Source organism: Scyliorhinus canicula, chromosome 3, assembly GCF_902713615.1.
Source record: "Scyliorhinus canicula chromosome 3, sScyCan1.1, whole genome shotgun sequence".
Lineage (NCBI taxonomy): Eukaryota > Metazoa > Chordata > Chondrichthyes > Carcharhiniformes > Scyliorhinidae > Scyliorhinus > Scyliorhinus canicula.
Window position 1 is genome coordinate 82,996,732 of NC_052148.1, and position 17,736 is coordinate 83,014,467.

At 47.1% G+C, this 17,736-nt stretch overlaps 1 protein-coding gene across 2 annotated transcripts in view; it reads left to right on the forward strand.

The window, feature by feature from the left end:
• The window catches only part of dnajb5 (DnaJ heat shock protein family (Hsp40) member B5), a 66,861-nt gene extending 57,548 nt beyond the window's left edge, over nt 1–9,313 (forward strand). For both annotated transcript variants that reach the window (XM_038790793.1, XM_038790791.1), the window contains exon 4: nt 6,711–9,313. In XM_038790793.1, the coding sequence (XP_038646721.1) occupies nt 6,711–6,944 (234 nt within the window). In that variant the 3' untranslated portion in view covers nt 6,945–9,313. The remainder of the gene's footprint in view (nt 1–6,710) is intronic.
• The last annotated feature ends 8,423 nt before the right edge of the window (nt 9,314–17,736 follow it).

The following is a 17,736-nucleotide window of genomic DNA, read 5'->3' on the forward strand; positions in this document are numbered from 1 at the left end:
GTCAAGGAGACGGTCGTGCTGAATTTCTATGCGACAGGTCGTTCCAGTTGCCGAGTGAGGACCTGTCCGGCATCTCCCAGACATCAGCACACGTTTGTATCTGTGCCGTCACCGACGCCCTGTATGCCCAGGCGGAGCAGTACATCAAGTATCTTGTGGATTGCGGCCACCAGGATAACCGGGCAGCTGGGTTTGCTGCCATCGCCGGGATTCCCTAGGTCTAGGGCAGGGGTGGGCAAACTACGGGCCGCATGCGGCCCGCCAAAGGTCTTTATTTGGCCCACCAATATCAACTCATTAAAAAAAAAATGTTTTAAATTAAGGTTAATGGGGGGGGGGGGGCGCTGTTGGGTTACTGGTATAGGGTGGATACGTTGACTTGAGTAGGGTGATCATTGCTCAGCACAACATGTGTTTCATGTGAAGTTTCTACTTTAAAATATTAATTAATAAAAATTAATTGCTTTTTTTCTTTAAACTGAGTTACTTTGTTTTTCAAATAAATATGTTTCATGTAAAGTTTCTACTTTAAAATATTAATTAATAAAAATTTTCTTTAAAAACCTTTTATTTTGGCTATTTTAAATAATAATTATTTTACTTAATATACTATGCGGCCCTTTAAAATTGTGAATTTCTGAATGTGGCCCTTGCACAGAAAAGTTTGCCCACCCCTGGTCTAGGGGGTGATGGACGGGCTGCGTGTTACCCTACGGTCACCGGTGGATAACAGGCCACTGTTCACAAATAGGAAGGGCTACCACTCCATGAACATACAGCTGGTCTGCGATCATCAGATGAGCTTCATGCACGTCTGCACCCGATACCTGGGCAGTGTACATGAATCGTTCATACTGGCGCACTCGGTGATCCCCATGTCCCCACCCACCCCAGCTGCGGGGCTGGGTGCTGGGCGACAGGGGTTACCAGTTGCGGTTGTGACTGATGACGCTTATACGGAGGCCACAGACCGACATGGAGAACCGCTACAACGACGCCCATACAGCGACCAGGGGTGTGGTCGAGAGGTGCTAGAGGGTCCTGAAGATGCGCTTCAGGTGCCTGGACTGCTCTGTAGGGCCCCTTGTGGTGGTCTGCTGCATCCTCCACAACATCGCGCAGCAGAGGGGTGATGTAATGGATGAGGAGGAAGGGCAGGCCTCGTCCAACGAGCATGATGTGAGAGGGGGCAGGGGGCCGGCCAGGCACGAAAGGCCGCACAACGCTACTGTCAGGGCCAGCGTGCACGAGACGCACTCGTCGCGATACACTTCACAGACGAGGGGGGGTAGCTGACCTGGGACACGGACACCACTGAACCCCCTCATCTCCCAAACCACCGGCTTGCACACTCCCTCCATTACACATACCTGCAGCGCTACAAGATGTTCCATCGGATGGAGGATGATGGCAGACCGCTCTGCGATGCGCTCCGTACTCCACGTCGTCTGACCTGCTCACGGTAGCACCTTCCACCTGGGTGATCCCTGCATGTGAGTCCATCACACGGTCCTGTTGAATCGCTTGGGGGGGGAGAGAGGGGGTGTTGGGGGGGGGGGGGGGGGGAAGAGCACGGTCCACCCACGGGACCTTCACTCAACCCCCCCACTCTCACTGGTCAGCACTGACCACCCACACCTACCAGACAGATCAGAGAGGCAGGTTTCAATGGTGTTAACGTGTTTAATGTGAAGAGGTATATAGTCTGTGCCCTAGCCCTTATAACTGAACTGTGCCCAGCACCCGTTCCAACTTAACTGGTGTCCAACTTTCTGGCTTTACGGGCCCTAACACTACGCCTAGGTGGTTCCCCAGATGATACAGCAGGAGTGGAGATGGATTGCTGTGACTCCTGCCCTGCACCAAGGGTCCCCGTTGGCGCGTGCCTCCTGGGGTGGCGCTCAGTTCTATCTGCTGCCCACCCGGTGGGGGGGGGGGGGAGAGAGTCCGAGGTGCTGAGCTGTTCTGTCACCGGCAAGGGCCTCAATTCTTCCTCCATCCTCGGGTGCCTGGTGGCCCCCTGGCTACTCCATGGGATGGGGGTGCAAACAGAGCCATTCCCTGAGGCCCACCTGCCGCTGCCAGTCCTGGAGGCCCGCTCTGGTCTCGACAAGGGTCTGCACGTTTGCGGCAGGGAGTGGCCCATCTCTGTGTGGAACTGCACCACATCACTCTGTGACTGTGTCACCACCCTGAGGGTCTGTGCCAAATCAGTCAGTGAGTGGGCCTCGTCCCTCTGGGACTGGGTCACCTCCCTCTGTGTCTGCCACGCCGGCCTGCACCTGGGCAATGCCGCCGATGCTCTCGGGAGTGGTGGGCGGGAGCACACATGTGTCTTGAGGATCCGCAACTAGGCAGGGGGTCTCACATCCTCGCCTGCCGCCCATCTCTGCGTCAGCGACATCCCTTTCCTCCTGGCCGCTGACCACGTCCAGTGCCCTCTTCCCGGGCACTGTGTTGGGACGCAGGTCTGGTGGTCCTCCTCCAATCTTCTCCCGCTCGGTTGTGCGCGTCCTTGTCCTGGGGTGGGGAAGGTGGGGGGGGGGGGGAACACAAACAACGACACTTGTTAACAGTCCGCCGCATGCAGCCCAAGGGTTGGGTAGATGATGACATCAGTGGCCAGGACACCCGGCCATTGCAGCTGGCATGGGTGCACCCCATAAGGGGGGGGGGGGGGGGGGTCCGAGTAACATGTGTGTGGGGGATAGAGGGGGTTAGTGTCAGGGGCACAGCGCTGCCTACTCACCCTGGCCACTCTGAAAAGGTTGTACAGTTTCTTCCTGCACTGGATGAGTCCGGGCGACTTCGCCAATGGCGTTGACCACGTCTGCCACCTGCGTCCAGGCATGGCGAACGCCGGCGCTTGACGACCTTCCTCCCGGGCCAGAGTACAGGACTATACGCCTCTCCTCTACGGCGTCCAGGAGGGTCTCCAGCTCTGCGTCCCAGAACCGAGGTGCTGCTCTCTTTCCAGCCATGTTGGCTGCGACAGTGCGTGTGTTTGGGGGGGGGGGGGGGGGGGGTGAATCGCTTAAGTGCGGCTGCAGCTGTGCGGAAATCGTGGAACCGGCAAATCCGGCGCCGTTTCACGTGACGACGGTGCTAGCCCCTCTAGAGTTGGTGAACCGTTGCACCTGTCGGGCCATTTTTGCCATTCTTAAAGTTCACACTTTTCATGACCAGCGTCAGCACTTAGTCTCAGAAACGGAGAATCCAGCACATGATTTGTAAACCTCAAATTACTTGTAACAGTCACATCCAAATGAATTTTTCAATGGTTGAATGCACTAAAGGCTGGCCATCGATACGATACTGTGAATTAAGATTATTATAGCCAAATGAGGAACAGAACATCAACATCTTTGCCCCTATATCAGCTTATCTGCATTGTGAAATCCTTAATCATGCCCTTTGTTGCCTCTAGACTCTATTCCTCAAACTCCTGGCTGGTCTCACATGTACTACCCTCTGTAAACTTGAAATAATCTGAAGCTCGACTGCCGATGTCATAGCTAGAAGAAAGTCCCATTCACCTGTTGCCCATGTGCTCGCTGATCTATATTGGCTCTTGTGATGAATTTAGGAATTTCAGATGTATTGGGCTGGGTTCTCCGACTTCTAGACTAAGTGCTGACGCTCACATGGGAACAGTGGCGTTTTACGCCAGAAAAAACAGCTGCACCGATTTCAGGACCTTTGGGGGGCTAGTGGCCGCGCCAGGTAAAGCTCCCGGCTCCCACACAAAAAATGGCTGGAGAATGGCCAGGTCTGTGGCCGCGCACGGCGGCGGCCTGCGGCGGCTGTGCCATCCAACATGGTGCCAGCCGCGTGCGGACCCGGCCTGCCAAATTAAGCCCCCCAGTAACCCCCCTCGCCACCCCCCACCAGTGCCTCATCCTTCACCGAAGTCCTCCCGTCCAGCAGCGCGGCTCCAGTCAACTGTGGCGTCGCTGGACACAGTCTGTCTGCTGCTGCCACGCAGAGTCGACAAAAAATATATTGAGTGTTCTGCACCGTTGGGAAAGCAGCCCATCGGGGGAGGGGCATCCGATGATGCGCCAGAGCCTATCCAGCGGCGTGTGGCGCACAACACAATGACCTCATTTCGGAGGGGATGGAGACTCAAAAACCAGTGTCAAACCGGCACCGCCCCCGATTGGGTGTCAGAAGGGATTCTCCACTCGATCGCCGATTACGATATCGGCGTGGGCAACGGAGAATCCCACCCATTGTATCCTATGTTAATCATAGAATTTACAGTGTAGAAGGAGGCCATTCGGCCTATCTAGTCTGCACCGGCCCTTGGTAAGAGCACCCTACTTTAGCCCATGCCTTCATCCTATCCCCATAACCAGTAACCCCCACCTGACCTTTTGGACACTAAGGAGTGATTTAGCATAGCCAATCCACCTAACCTGCACATCTTTGGACTGTTGGTCCAAAGTTGGTGCAGTCAGTGTTAAAAGCCTGGGTTAGTATATGACTGGTTTGAAAAGCAGCTTGGCTTTTTGGAGATGGAGGTGCAATTAAAACTTAAGATCATAATTTATTCTGGCCATGGATATTGTTTGCTGAAGTTGGGCAAATGGAATTTTGTTTATATTTAGAGGGACTCCCTGGGGAGTAGATAATTAGAGACTTTGGGCGTGATTTAGCTGCATCGTCGTGCCTGACTTGGTGTTGGGACAAGGCCGTTGAATCTCGCGATATTTGCAACGATTGAAGTAGTTGCCAGATTTAACAGTCTCCCTTAAAGCTCATTTAAATATGCATTTGTGGGATTTACCTGGTACCCGGGACCTAATTGCCACGACTTTGAGACTTTGCCAGGGTGCCATTTAGTACTGGCACCTGGGGGGGGGGGGGGGGGGTCCTCCGAGGCCATTAGAGACCTCTGGCATCTTTGCACTACCAGCCTGTCACCCTGGCAGTGCCCCGGTGCCACTGCCAGGAATTGGACCTGGTGGAGGGTCCTTACCACATAGAGGGGGATGTGGGGGTGCTCCCGGAGGCCTCCTCAAGATTGGGGGGCAGATCAGGAAAGGTGGTTTGGAGCAGATATGGGCAGCTGGACAAAATGGAACCCCAATCTGCCCTTCCTGCTGGACCCGCGTGCAGAATGAGTCTTTAAGTGTGGCCTCGGCGGAAAGAAACGCTCCGAGGTCATACAAAATGCTGTTGAATAGCAGGGTAGTTCTCGCTGCTGCAGCTGCTGACAAACACCTGTAAACGCCCAGATTATTTCAGAGTGTTTAGTTTTAGTAAGATGATTTAGTTAATGGCAGGAGCCAGGGGTTGAAGTATTCAGGTGTTGAGTTTTCAGTTTGGGGAGTGGGGGGAGAGAAACAGTTCAGTTAAAGGTTTGACTGGGGACAGACCAGACAAGCAGCTGCTCTCAAAACAGGGAGTTAAAGATTTGCTTGTGAACAGGGCAGGAGTGATTTTCTCAAAGGCTGGCAGGTTGAGCACCCGGCTCCATGGCCGCGCATGTGCACAGCGGCAGCCTGCAGTGGCACGCCATGCTGCATGGCAGCAGCAGCTCGCGGACCCGGCCCATGAAATAGTGCCCCCTCTTGGTTGGCTCGCAAGCCCAGACCATCAACCCCACAGTGCCCCCTGCCCGCGGATCGGCCCTCCCTGACTGTGGTGGCGCTGGACTGAGTCCGCAGCTGCCATGCCGAGTTCCTGACGGATGGGACCGTGTGAGACGGGAACGGAGCACCGGGGTCGGGCCTCAGGCAATGTCCTGAAGCCATCAATACGTTGCGCGGAGTACTCTCCCAAGTATGTAGCTTTGGAGGGGGCGGAGCATCGAGAAAGCGGCGTCGCCCCCGATTTGGTCAGGAACTGTGATTCTCCGGCCGATTGCCGAACGCAATTTCGGCATCGGAGACCGGAGAATCCCACCCCAGATCTCTTTATCCAATCAGTAATTTAAAGGGAACTCTATTCAAAAGTACAGCCGATAACCCTGTGTTTGCTAACTATGTTTTAAAATGGATTTTGACCTGAAGATAAAAACAGCAGTTAGGAGTATTTTGTTTCATTGTTAAGCATTGTTTAACTGGTAAATGGAAGCTATTTTCTTTGAGGTGAAAGTTAGGAATACTGTGTTAGTAAGGGTTTGTACAGGTTTGTTTTAATACACCATGTCCCTATGCACTCGGGAAACACATGGCTAAAGGTGCTCGCCAGGGAACTTTTTCCCTTTTGGGAGAATCATTCCCAGAAAACCTTCACTATTTCTGAAAACACTTCACAAAAGTTAAATTACCTATATTTCTTAGATTGGACTCTACCAATTTATCCGATACTGCAGTTATCATTTGATACCCTGGATACAAGAGTTGGGACTATGGATTAGAATTTCATACTCTACTGAAATGCAGTGTTTTAAGAACCTAAATCAATGACTGAAAAAAACCACAATTCTGGTCATAAAATTCTGGCCAATTAACACCTATATAAACTCTATAGAACTTTGTCAAGATGACTCAGAATATCTCTCAACTCTCTACTCCCTGAATATGCCTTGTTATTTGCTTAGTACTGTCCCACAAAAATTTCCTTTGAAAAGATGGGCCTGATAAAATAAATGGATTACTCCTGTTCTATTTTGTCCATATAAATTGTTTGTTTTACAATTTTTGTCCGACAAAAGTGGCTTTAAATATCTTGTATAATTAAACATTTGTTTACTTTCATAGGCCTTATGTGGTTGTACAGTTAATATTCCTACAATTGATGGCAGAGTGATTCCTCTACCTTGCAACGATGTTATCAAGCCTGGGACTGTGAAGAGGCTGAGAGGTGAGGGTTTACCGTTTCCTAAGACACCTACTCAACGCGGTGACTATATAGCAGAGTTTCAGATAAAATTTCCTGACAAAATGCCTCAAACAACAAAAGAAATCCTGAAGCAACATCTTCCAATCTCTTAGAACTCAATCAAAGCAATATTTAATACTGTGCCAGAAGTTTGAAGAAACGAACAAAGGATCATACATTTTCTAATATAATGTAATACATTTCAAAGAAAATTATTTTAAGGCTGAGCTAATCAGTTCTTTATTATGCTGAGCCTTGTAAACATAACAGTGGTAATTGTGCAAAAGAATTGTGGAATTTGTTTTAGTAGAATAATAATCTGAATGCACACTGAAATCACTTTCACCAGTGTCACAGTGGGGTGGGAGGGGAGACGGTCGAGGAACTTATTTTAAATATATCTGTATTTGAAGAGGAAGGGTGTTGTTCTACACCACTAAACTGGGTTGTCCAGTACAACGTAATTTACTAGAAACTGAATACCTGAATAATAAACCAGAGATGAAAGTTGAGCTTTTAGGCATTAATCTTCAAGATAAACATTAGAAAACTGTAAGCTAAAATGACACTGGTCAGTAGTATTGAAGCACAAGTCGTCAGGATGCCATTAAAGGATAGGAGTTTGTTTCAACCATGGAATATCTTTTATAAGTTTACAAAGGTCCACTGCAGCAAAAAAGTTGAACTTTTATAAAGCTATATAAACTTGCAACAATATTGGTTATAATTTTTTACAACATATTTTGCAATTTGAGGGGCTAAATTACTGATCAGGATTACATTTGGACCTATATCCTGAAAGGAGTAAAGGAGTCATTAGCATTTCAGGGAAGTTTGCTTTTGAAAAGCCATGTGTATTTCACACACCGTTAATAGTGGAGAAAATTAAGTTTGAAGTATTAAGTTAATTGGCTGTGGCAATATTGAACTGAATGGAGAATTTGAAATTTTATATACAAAAGCGAGCACTGTCTTACAAAGTAATCTGTGAGCACCAGAACAGGTTGCTTTGAAGGCTTAATTGATTTTACAATTTTAAAATTGATCCAATTGAGCTGGAATTTTGTGCATTCGGGAAATTTAGTAAACGGATATCCTCTTGAATTTCCCTCTTTGATCATTTGAAAAATATTTTTGTTTCGTATTTGTCACATGTCAAATATTCAACTTTGTATTTTCTTGTTTTGTATGAGTTACTATGTGTAATGTGATGTTTAAATTCTCTAGCTTTCTGCTAACAGTCACTGCAGTTCTTGTACCTGATAAGCATTTTAACAGAAGTTGTTTTTGATTTCTCTTGTGTTCTGTATTATGACTTGTACTGCTTTTTAATTCATCCCACTTTCCCTACGCCACCACAGATTTAATTGCAAAATCAGATTTTATATTCATCGTTTCAGTTATTGACAGTCATCATTATATTTCAAGCTTTTTTTTGCAGTACATTTATTCCATTGTCCCTCTACACAGCCTAGCCAAACTATTTACATTTTGCTTTCAATGAGCTGAAACGCACTCCTTTCTCGGTGCTTTCAATGAGCTGAAACGCACTCCTTTCTCAGTCCCAATGTTTTTTATGGACTTGCGTGCTTCATTCATTCATGTGAGTATGATGGTTAAATTTGGCGTATACAAGATTAGGACAGAAGTTTCATAATCTACAGGGAGATGATGTAAACAAGGGAGAAACTCTGCAAGACTTTCTTTGGTGTCTATTTTTGACCCCCACAACGCCTATTCAAAAATCATTGTGGAAAGAGTTTTTGCTTGCACTATAACTTGGGGCTGCATGGTTTTGCTGCTGTGTATAGCTGCTGCTGTAAAATGTCTTGTGCAATTTGTACAATTATCACTACTTAATAATCTGGTAAATTGGTCCCTTTTAGTAGTGATTGCTAAAAACTTATTTCCTAGTTTCACCAATAGGCAAAATTATTCAGCAGTGTTTTTTCACCATTTCCCGCTTTTCCCTCATCCTCAAACTGCCAACTAAAGAAGGAAAAAGTGCAATCTGTATTGACTGGAAGTTTTGAAACCCATCTTTTTCTATATCTTCATATGACAGCATACAAAATTATGAACAAAGGTACAATGTGTAGTGTGGAAATGAAAATATCTTAAATATTAATTTCTTAAAATGAGTTGATACTCCAGTAGAGTAAAGAGTACCAACACGTTGCAAATGCTAGATGCATTTTTAATTTTTACATTATTTTGTGGAAATGACAGGAAGCAGAGCTGCCCCTACACAACTGGCAACCAAAGACTTTGTATTGTGCTAGTAGGAAATGAATGAAGTAGCACAGGTGCTGCTTGAAAAAAAAATGAAACTCTATTGTTACATCTTAATTTTTTTAAATTGATGAGACTTTCAAAAGAAGAAAATTCACACAGGCCCTTTTACAAACCTATAAATTGTTGACTGTTTCAATACTTCCATCTGTATTTTGTTTCAAAAAGAATAAACTGCATTTTGACTGAACTTTTTGTTCTCTTTCTTTGAACATCTATGATGTATTTCAGTAGTTTAGTTCAGATACTTAATACAATTTTTATTGTAAGGGAGAACTCAAATTGTGTTCTTTATTTGTACAAAGCAGCTTTGCAAATTTAAGAATTTTCTAACTGATCAGATAAAAAATTTGTAATTTGACTTGTTTTTCAAATCTCAAGTGAGTGAGCTTCATCAGTTTTCTGAAATAATTTATTTTTAATGCAGCAAGGGGTGGCATGAAGCAAGAAATGGGTTAATAATAAACGTGGATATCTCAAACATTGACCAGGGGATTCAGGCTCAATTTATTAATTAATTTGTTTTTAGCGCCTCGTTTAGTATAGCTCAGAAAAGTTGCCTCAGTTCCATAACTACTTATATTTGTAGCACCTTTGAACGTACAGAAATTTTGCCCCAAGGTGCTTTAGCAAGGTGTAAGGGGCAAAATTAATCCTGAACTAAAGCTGGAGTGGCGGAAGTGTTTAGTTCAGGAATTCCAGGCTGTGTGATTAACTAACAGTGGAGAGAAGGGAGGTGGATAGAAGGAGCAGAAGCAGTGGAACAGAATTTTATGCTCTCCCTGAGGCGGGGGACGGGTTGTGTAAAATGGGCAGCATTCCCACGGGAACCCATCTGCCCAAACACAGTCACAATTCCCACTGCCAATCAACACTCAAGTGAGCATTAAATGGTAGTGGACGGGCAACACGGTGTCGCCATGGTTAGCACTACTTCCCCACAGCGTTGTGGACCCGGGTTCGAACCCCAGGTCATTGTCCATGTGGAGTTTGTGCATTCTCCCCATGTCTGCGTGGGTCTCACCCCCACAACACAAAGATGTGCAGGTGGGTGGATTGGCCACGCTGAATCACCTCTTAATGAAAAAAGAAGAATTGTGTACTCTAAATTTATTTTTTTGTAAATGGCAGTGGGAGTTCAAGAGTTGGCAACTGCGCTTTAGGCTCTGACTTTTGGGATGGCAAGCATCGATCGCCCGCCATCCTTAAAATTCTACCTGTTATTTATCAAACTGAGGAGGTTACAAAGCTGAAGGGGGTGAGACCATGGAGAGATTTAAACAGAAGGACAAAATTTAAAATGTCTTGGAGAACTGATCCGTGGTTTACTTGAGAGAGAACATTTGATATCGAGTTGTGATTTGATATCTGAGGACAATCGAAATTTGGATGAGCTCAGTTTTATGGAGAGTCAGGTGTGGAAACCAACTAAGCTAGCTGGGATGGCGTTGGATAATCTGAGTATCATTTAGAGTGCATGAGGCTATCAGTGTCAGTTAGCCTGAAACAGGCCAAGGCGGATGGGAACAGATACAAATAAACAACTTGTTGGAAATACTCAACACATCAGACATCTGTAGAGAGAAAAACAGATGTTTCAGGTCTGACCTGTCATCAGAATAGCTCTGGCCACTTAAATGCTTCATATTGCCCCCCGCACAACCATCACCACCAATATTTTACGCATGGTAGGGGAAAGGCCCAAGTGGGTGACCTGGAATCTTCAGCTGCATGGGGGAAACTTCATTTGTGGATCTCCTGTGCCCATCAGAGGCACCCAACAGCCTCTCCACCCTCAAATCACACTTCCCCTTGAACCTTTAACCCCCTACGCTCCCACCCCTTTTGGCACTACAGAACTGCCACCAATCCAATTGGCCGACAGCACCATAAGGCGGTACTTCCTGTCCCTGATGAGTAGAAATCCTGCCTCTGGCCAATTGACCATGAAATGACAATGTGACCACTGTTCTTGTGGGCATACTTTGTGCTGACATATTAGCCTGGGGTGGGGTGTGCAAAAACCGTAGCACCTCATAAAATCCAGCCCTATTCCACTAATGGTGATTAGATCTAAACAGTTTATTCATTTTTGCCACTAGTTGACCTAGCTTACTGCAAATGCTTCAAGCTTCCAGGTAAAGAACCTTTAATTTATTTTCCTATTATTTGCATGGACCATATTAACTGGTGCAGTATCACCCGCAAACACGGACCATTCCTGTTCTACTCTGCTTTTCTGAAATTGCAATACTACTTCAACTTCTCTTTAAATTTATTAATTTCTCTTCACCTGAACACGCCTCTCCTTTGTAATTTATGCCATAGCCACAGCCCTAAATTCACAATTCCCCAGGATCACTGATCCCCACCTGACTTATATAGAGCCCATTGTTGCACGTTTTACTTGAGTGTATTACGCGTTTATTGGAGTGTATTAACACGCCTCCGTTTAAAGGCCGTGTGCTTAACACTACTACAGCTCTGTGTATGTAATTTCAGCTCCGAGTCGCCAGGTGCCGTATTAAGACACCTCACAAGTATATCAAGGTCAGGTTCAAAGTAATAAACTGTACACCGATTAGTAAGTTCAAACGATTAATATTTATTATACAATTATAATAAATACGCATGCATACGCTAAAGACTAATACTTATTTCTACTATTAAACGACTAAATACTTATCTAAGTAGGAACCAGCAAGGTCAGGGGACAAGGCCTTTGTTCCTTTCTGGACTGCACCTTCTGTTCTCTAATAGTCGGCTAGAGTATAGGCAATGCCGGGGTCACGTAGCGAGCGTCGTTTTGGCACTTACTGAACGATGGCTGGTGCTCAACGGCCGGTGATGAAAGACAGGTTCTGGAGGCTGGAGTCGGAGTCGGAAGCGGAGCCGGAGCAAAAACAGACAGAACCATGTGCGGGGTCTACCTTTATAGGTCCCCCAATGTCCGTGCCTCTTCGGGACGGGCCTTTACCTGCCATGTATTGATTGGGCCATTTCCCAATCGATATCTTACAAATCCCCCAATCTGAGGGTCTCTTCTCGATGGGTGGGGCGGTCTCTAGGGTCTTTTGTGATGGATACTTCTGGTGCCGTTTCGTCTGGGCGTCCACTCAAAGTATCCATTCAAACTCAAATGTTTCTATTGTCTGGGCCCAGATCTGGATCACCTCATTACTATGCAAAGCGTTGTTGCCATTTACACCTTTGGTTGAGATCTTGCACCTGGCCATAAACTGGTTTCGATACGTGCAGAATGCTAATTAGCCTTCTGCAAACTGCTTGTCCTGGCTAAGACTGTTTTCTCCCTGCAGCCTTAGCAGTTCTCCATTTTGGTAGCCCAGTGTCCATCTTAGGTGGCTACATTCCCTCCTGTGATCCTCACAATAAAATTGTGAAGGATCACCTATGCATGTTGCTTCGAGTGCTTCTGGGTGCCCTCTTTGTGTTCCCTGACCTCGGCAAGTTCCTGGGCGTCTATTCAGTCCTTGACTATGGGAAGAAAATTTTTTATCTGACATTTCTACTTGGCGCTATGTCAAAGGGGACATGCATTACCAAAACCGGGAACCTCTACCTATCACAACTATTATCCTTATCCTTACTTTAAACATTTTATTACAGTCTAAAAACCTTATCCATTCACACCACATTACAGATCACTTCCTGACTCGACAGTTGAGTCCAGGACAATATAATACATGGGTATCCTTTATTCACATAGTGCTTTATTCATCAAGGGGCAAGGGGGATTGATGAAACCGAAAAATAGGGGATCGAACTCCATAGACGGTTGAGGGGCAGGAACGGGAGGCTCTCCTTTTCCATTTCCTCAACCTGAGGGTCTGTACGCAATATGCAGAGGATTGCAATCACTAGCAGTGATTCAATCACGTATGACATGGAGTACCATGTCATAAATTTTGTGCACCAGGTCTGAACTTCACTGATCAGAGCTGAGCACGGGGGAGTTGGTGTGAGGGAAACATTGACGGCGGGGGTTGTGGGGGAAACGTGACTCGCTTCCACACATACAAATATAACATTTAACAGTAATAGGTAGGCTTCCATCATGGTCTTCTCTTCGTTCTCTTTCTCTTCCTCCTGTATGGCCGATCCTTGCTGTGAACCCTCTTTCGTACTTTGAAAGCTATGGGATCAAGCACAGTATCTGTCAATACACAGTTTAATATCCGTACTTGTTAGTGTATCTGTCCTCTAATTCCAATTGACCCATTAAAATGACTGGCCAAGTCCCACCCTGTGACTCCCCTCATTTTTTTTTTCAAAAGCGAATTTTAGGAACAGAATACACCTAACAACTTTCCTCCTGCGAACCGTCTCGCAGGCTTTGCTAATTTACCATCCGAATGTTCTTGGATGTAAATAGCATGTGGGATGGCGGGCTAAGGGCTACCTAACGAAAAATGAAAACAAATTTGAAACAAAAGGTCGAATGGGTTGCGTATGGGCCGCTACGGGTAAGATTTGAATGGGATCCCCGGGTAAGGCGTGCTGTGCCGTACCCTAGCTTGGCTGACCAAAGTGGGTTCTCAGACAGGGCGGGTCCTCAGTGCCGTTTGTCCACTGCCTGAGTAACCTGGATTAAATGGGCAAGAATGTGTTTACCATGGGTTTGCAGCCTCTATTCACCGAATAGAGGGGCACCTGAAAAACAAGGGAGGAGCAAAGATGCTCCAACATCTGAAAACAGTGAACTGAAGTTCTCAGAGATATCTGCAGATAAACTTAGTGTGCGTGTGAGGGCACAATCAAACCATTGGGTTGGGAACCGAAGTTCTCAAAGGTATCGGTGGACAAGCTAAAGTGCGTGCGAGGTGGTCACAATCTTTTCAGCTGAAAAGAAGGTGTCCAACCTCCAACTGAACCAATAACATTAAAACAAACAAACATAAACTGACAAACAAACATACGTGCAGGTTCCATCAGAAAGGACATCGCTTCCCTCAAGCGGTTCCTATTTTACATCATCTGGACACCTCACTTTTTCTCTGCCTCTGTGAACAGGGTCACAAAGGGGTTGCCGTATCGGGATTCAGACACTGTGTCGTCCTGCTCTCCCGGATCCCACACCCTTGTGTGGATCAGGCATGAAATTTTTGAATTATGTGACCGGGGGCCACTTTCGTCATTACGGACAAGTCGGTACGAATTGTCCCTGTGCCAAAGTAGTGGGTCTGAAACTGAATGGGTATTGTCGGGGTAGTCGGGGTCGGGTGGTGGGTCTGGGTTTTTAATATAAGTGACTTCCATGGGGTCACTGGAGGCGGGGTCATAGTTGCTGCAGTGTGGGCTGTAGTGTTGTGTGCTGTGGCTGTCCTCAGAGTCAGTGTCTGTATCGCTGTCTCTGCTGCGGCAGCTTGTGGGCGTTTCGGGGCGTGGTCTGTCATGGTCAGTGGGCGGAGTCGTGGGCGAGTCCAATGAAGAACTGGTCTGTGAGGGGGATGGTGGAAACGTGTCTCTAGTGGGCGGGGCGAGGTGTTCTGCTGCGTCTAGCAGGACATGGTGTGCATGGTTAGACTGTGTTCCATATGCCTTTAGCTGGTTAATATGGAACCACGCTGTCTTTCCGTTGGGGTATTTTATCCTGTAAACTGAGGGGCTAATTTTGTCCGAAATTGAATACGGGCCGGAATATTTTGGTGCCAAAAAACTGCTGGGGTTATATACAGATAGCATTACCTGTTGCCCAACCTGGAATTCTGTGGGGTGTACGGTCTTATTAAAGCATGCTGTGCTTTGTCTACGCCGTTTTCCTAATTGAACTGCGGCTGCGATCTGTGCAGACCTCACAGTCTCAACCAGGTCTTTAACTGCCTTTTCATGTGTGAGGGCCGTCACTTCGGGGCTAGTCATGTCCAGTCCTAAAAGGAATTCTGTACCTTTCATAGGGCGTCCGGTCATGAGTGTGTGTGGTGTGTATCCTGTGGAAGTTGAAACTGTATTTCTGATAAACATGAGTGCAAATGGGAGCACTGAATCCCATGTTGAGTTGTTCTCTTGAACCATTTTTCTAAGTGTGGATTTTAGGGTCCGATTCATGCGCTCTACAATCCCGCTGGACTGTGGGTGATACGCAATATGAAAATTTTGTTTGATGCCGAATATGGTCAGGACGTTCTTCATGACACGTCCTGTGAAGTGAGATCCCTGGTCCGAATCAATACTTCTGGGTAAACCCCATCTCGTGAAGATGTGGTGGGTCAGGATCTTTGCAGCTGTCTTAGCTATATTCGTTCGTGAGGGGAATGCCTCTACCCATTTGGTAAAGGTATCAATTACCACCAGAACGTATTTATAGCCATTCCTACAAGGGGGCAATGGTCCTATAAAGTCGATCTGGAGGTTTGTCCAGGGGCCATTAACTGGTCGAGTATGCCGAAGCTGTGCCTTTTTAGAATACCTCTCCGGGTTATTCTGGGCGCAAATAAGGCAATTCTCAATGTAATGGGTTACATCGGTCCTTAGGTTAGGCCACCAACAGAGCTGCCTGAGGTGCCTCGTGGTCGTGTCGATCCCTTGATGTCCATGCCCGTCATGGAACAAGGCAATCATTTGATTTCTGTCCTGCTGCGGGACCACATAAAGCTGGTCCTTGATGATCACACCCTCATGTGTGGTCAGTGCGTGTCTAAACTTGTCAAACTGAGGCACAAAGTTGCCTTTAAAAATCTCCCTGAGATCCTCATCCTGCTTCTGTGCTTCAGCTAAATCCTTGATATCGGTCTGTGAGACTTGAACTGTGCTCACAGGGGCGCTAGCTGGTGCGCTAGCTGGGGGTGTCCACAAGTGTCCTCGCCTGGAACCTGCCTTAGCCAGTGCGTCGGCTTTTACATTCCCGGGGGGGATGACCTATGGTGGCTTCTAACTTTTATAATGCCGAAGGTTCTGTCCTTCGCTTTGTCTAGGATGTGGCGGAGTAAAGGGGCTGATGGAAGGGGTTTCCCGTCTGCGGAGACAAAACCTCGTGTCCTCCAAAGGGGTAGAAAATCTGTTAGACTGTTGCAGACATATAGACTGTCCGAATATATGTCCGCCGGGCTGGGGAAAGAATCGGGGTGGTCCACTATATAAGCTATGGCCGCGAGCTCTGCTGCCTGCGCGCCTAAGTGACCTGGCAATTTTAAAGCTATTTCTTCGAGTGCGCGACCCTGCGCGTCCTCGACATAGATGCCGCATCCAGTGATACGCTCACCATCTAAAACCGTGGCTGAACCGTCCACGTATATCCGTAGTGGGCCACACGTGTCTGTGTGTTGGGGGCTTTGTCTTGGGTTCCCTATCTTCCTGGGGGGTGTCTTCGCTATGAAGGGTCCTGTGTTGTGTAGGGGTGCTACAATTTCACATTCATGGGGCTGTCCTGGATATTGGAGGTTGACGGCTAAAAATGTGTGTGTGCGGGTCCGTTTAACCATAATGTCGCGTCCTTGTAAGAGTAGCGTCCACCTAGCTGCCCTAATCTGGCTAACTGAACCGTCCTTCAGTCGACCGTCTAGGAGTAACTGTGTGGGGGTGTGCTCGGTCAAAATAGTGATGGGGTTGAGTCCGGTAATGTACGAGAAGTACTGAACTGCCCAGAAAACTGCAAGGAGGTGCCTCTCGCAGGCTGAAAATCCTTGTTCCACTGGGTCTAAAAGTCGGGAGGCATCAGCCACTGGTCTTAGCTGCTCGTGCCGTTCCTGAAGTAACACGGCCGAGAGGGTCAGATCTGTGCTCGCTACCTCTATTGCATAGGGGGAAAGTTGGTCTGGGACTTGCAGCGCGGGTGCTGCGCTAAGGGCTTTCTTTAACTCTTCCACAGCCTCTGTATGCTGTGGAAGCCATTCCCAGGGGGCTCCTTTCTTAAGGAGGTCTGAGAGTGGGGCTGATTTGTCGCGAATCCATTGATGTGGTTCCGACAATAACCAACCAGTCCTAAGAACGACCGGAGGGCTGAAACATTCTGGGGATGGGGCAATTTGACAATCGAATCAATTCATTTGAATTCGATCTCGCGTTTGCCGTGTGTGATGACTGTACCCAAATACATCACTTTATTTTCCAAAATCTGGGCTTTTCTGGGGTTAACTTTACATCCAATCTCGGTTAAAAGTTCCAGGAGCTCGGCCAGAAGCGTAATGTGCTCTGCCTTTGTGTCTGTCTGCAGTAGTAGGTCGTCCACATACTGTACCAGACATTCGGGGCGGGAAAATTTCTCTAAACCATTCGCCAGCTGTCGGTGGAAAATGGAGGGGGAATTGTGGAATCCTTGTGGAAGGCATGTCCACGTATACTGTTGTGCTTTGAAAGTGAAGGCAAATTTGTACTGGCACGCCTTTGCCAATGGGATTGACCAGAAGCCGTTACTAATGTCCAATACCGTGAAATATTTGGAGTTGAGTCCCTGTTTGAGCATGGTCTCGGGACTTGTTGCTACCGTGGGGGCTACTGCTGGGGTTACTTTATTGAGCTCCCGATAATCGATGGTCAGACGCCATGATCCGTCGGGCTTTCTCACTGGCCAAATAGGGGCATTATTGGTCGAGGCTACTGTTCTAAGTACCCCTTGCTCCAATAAGCTACCTATTACCTTCTCTATTTCTCCCTCTG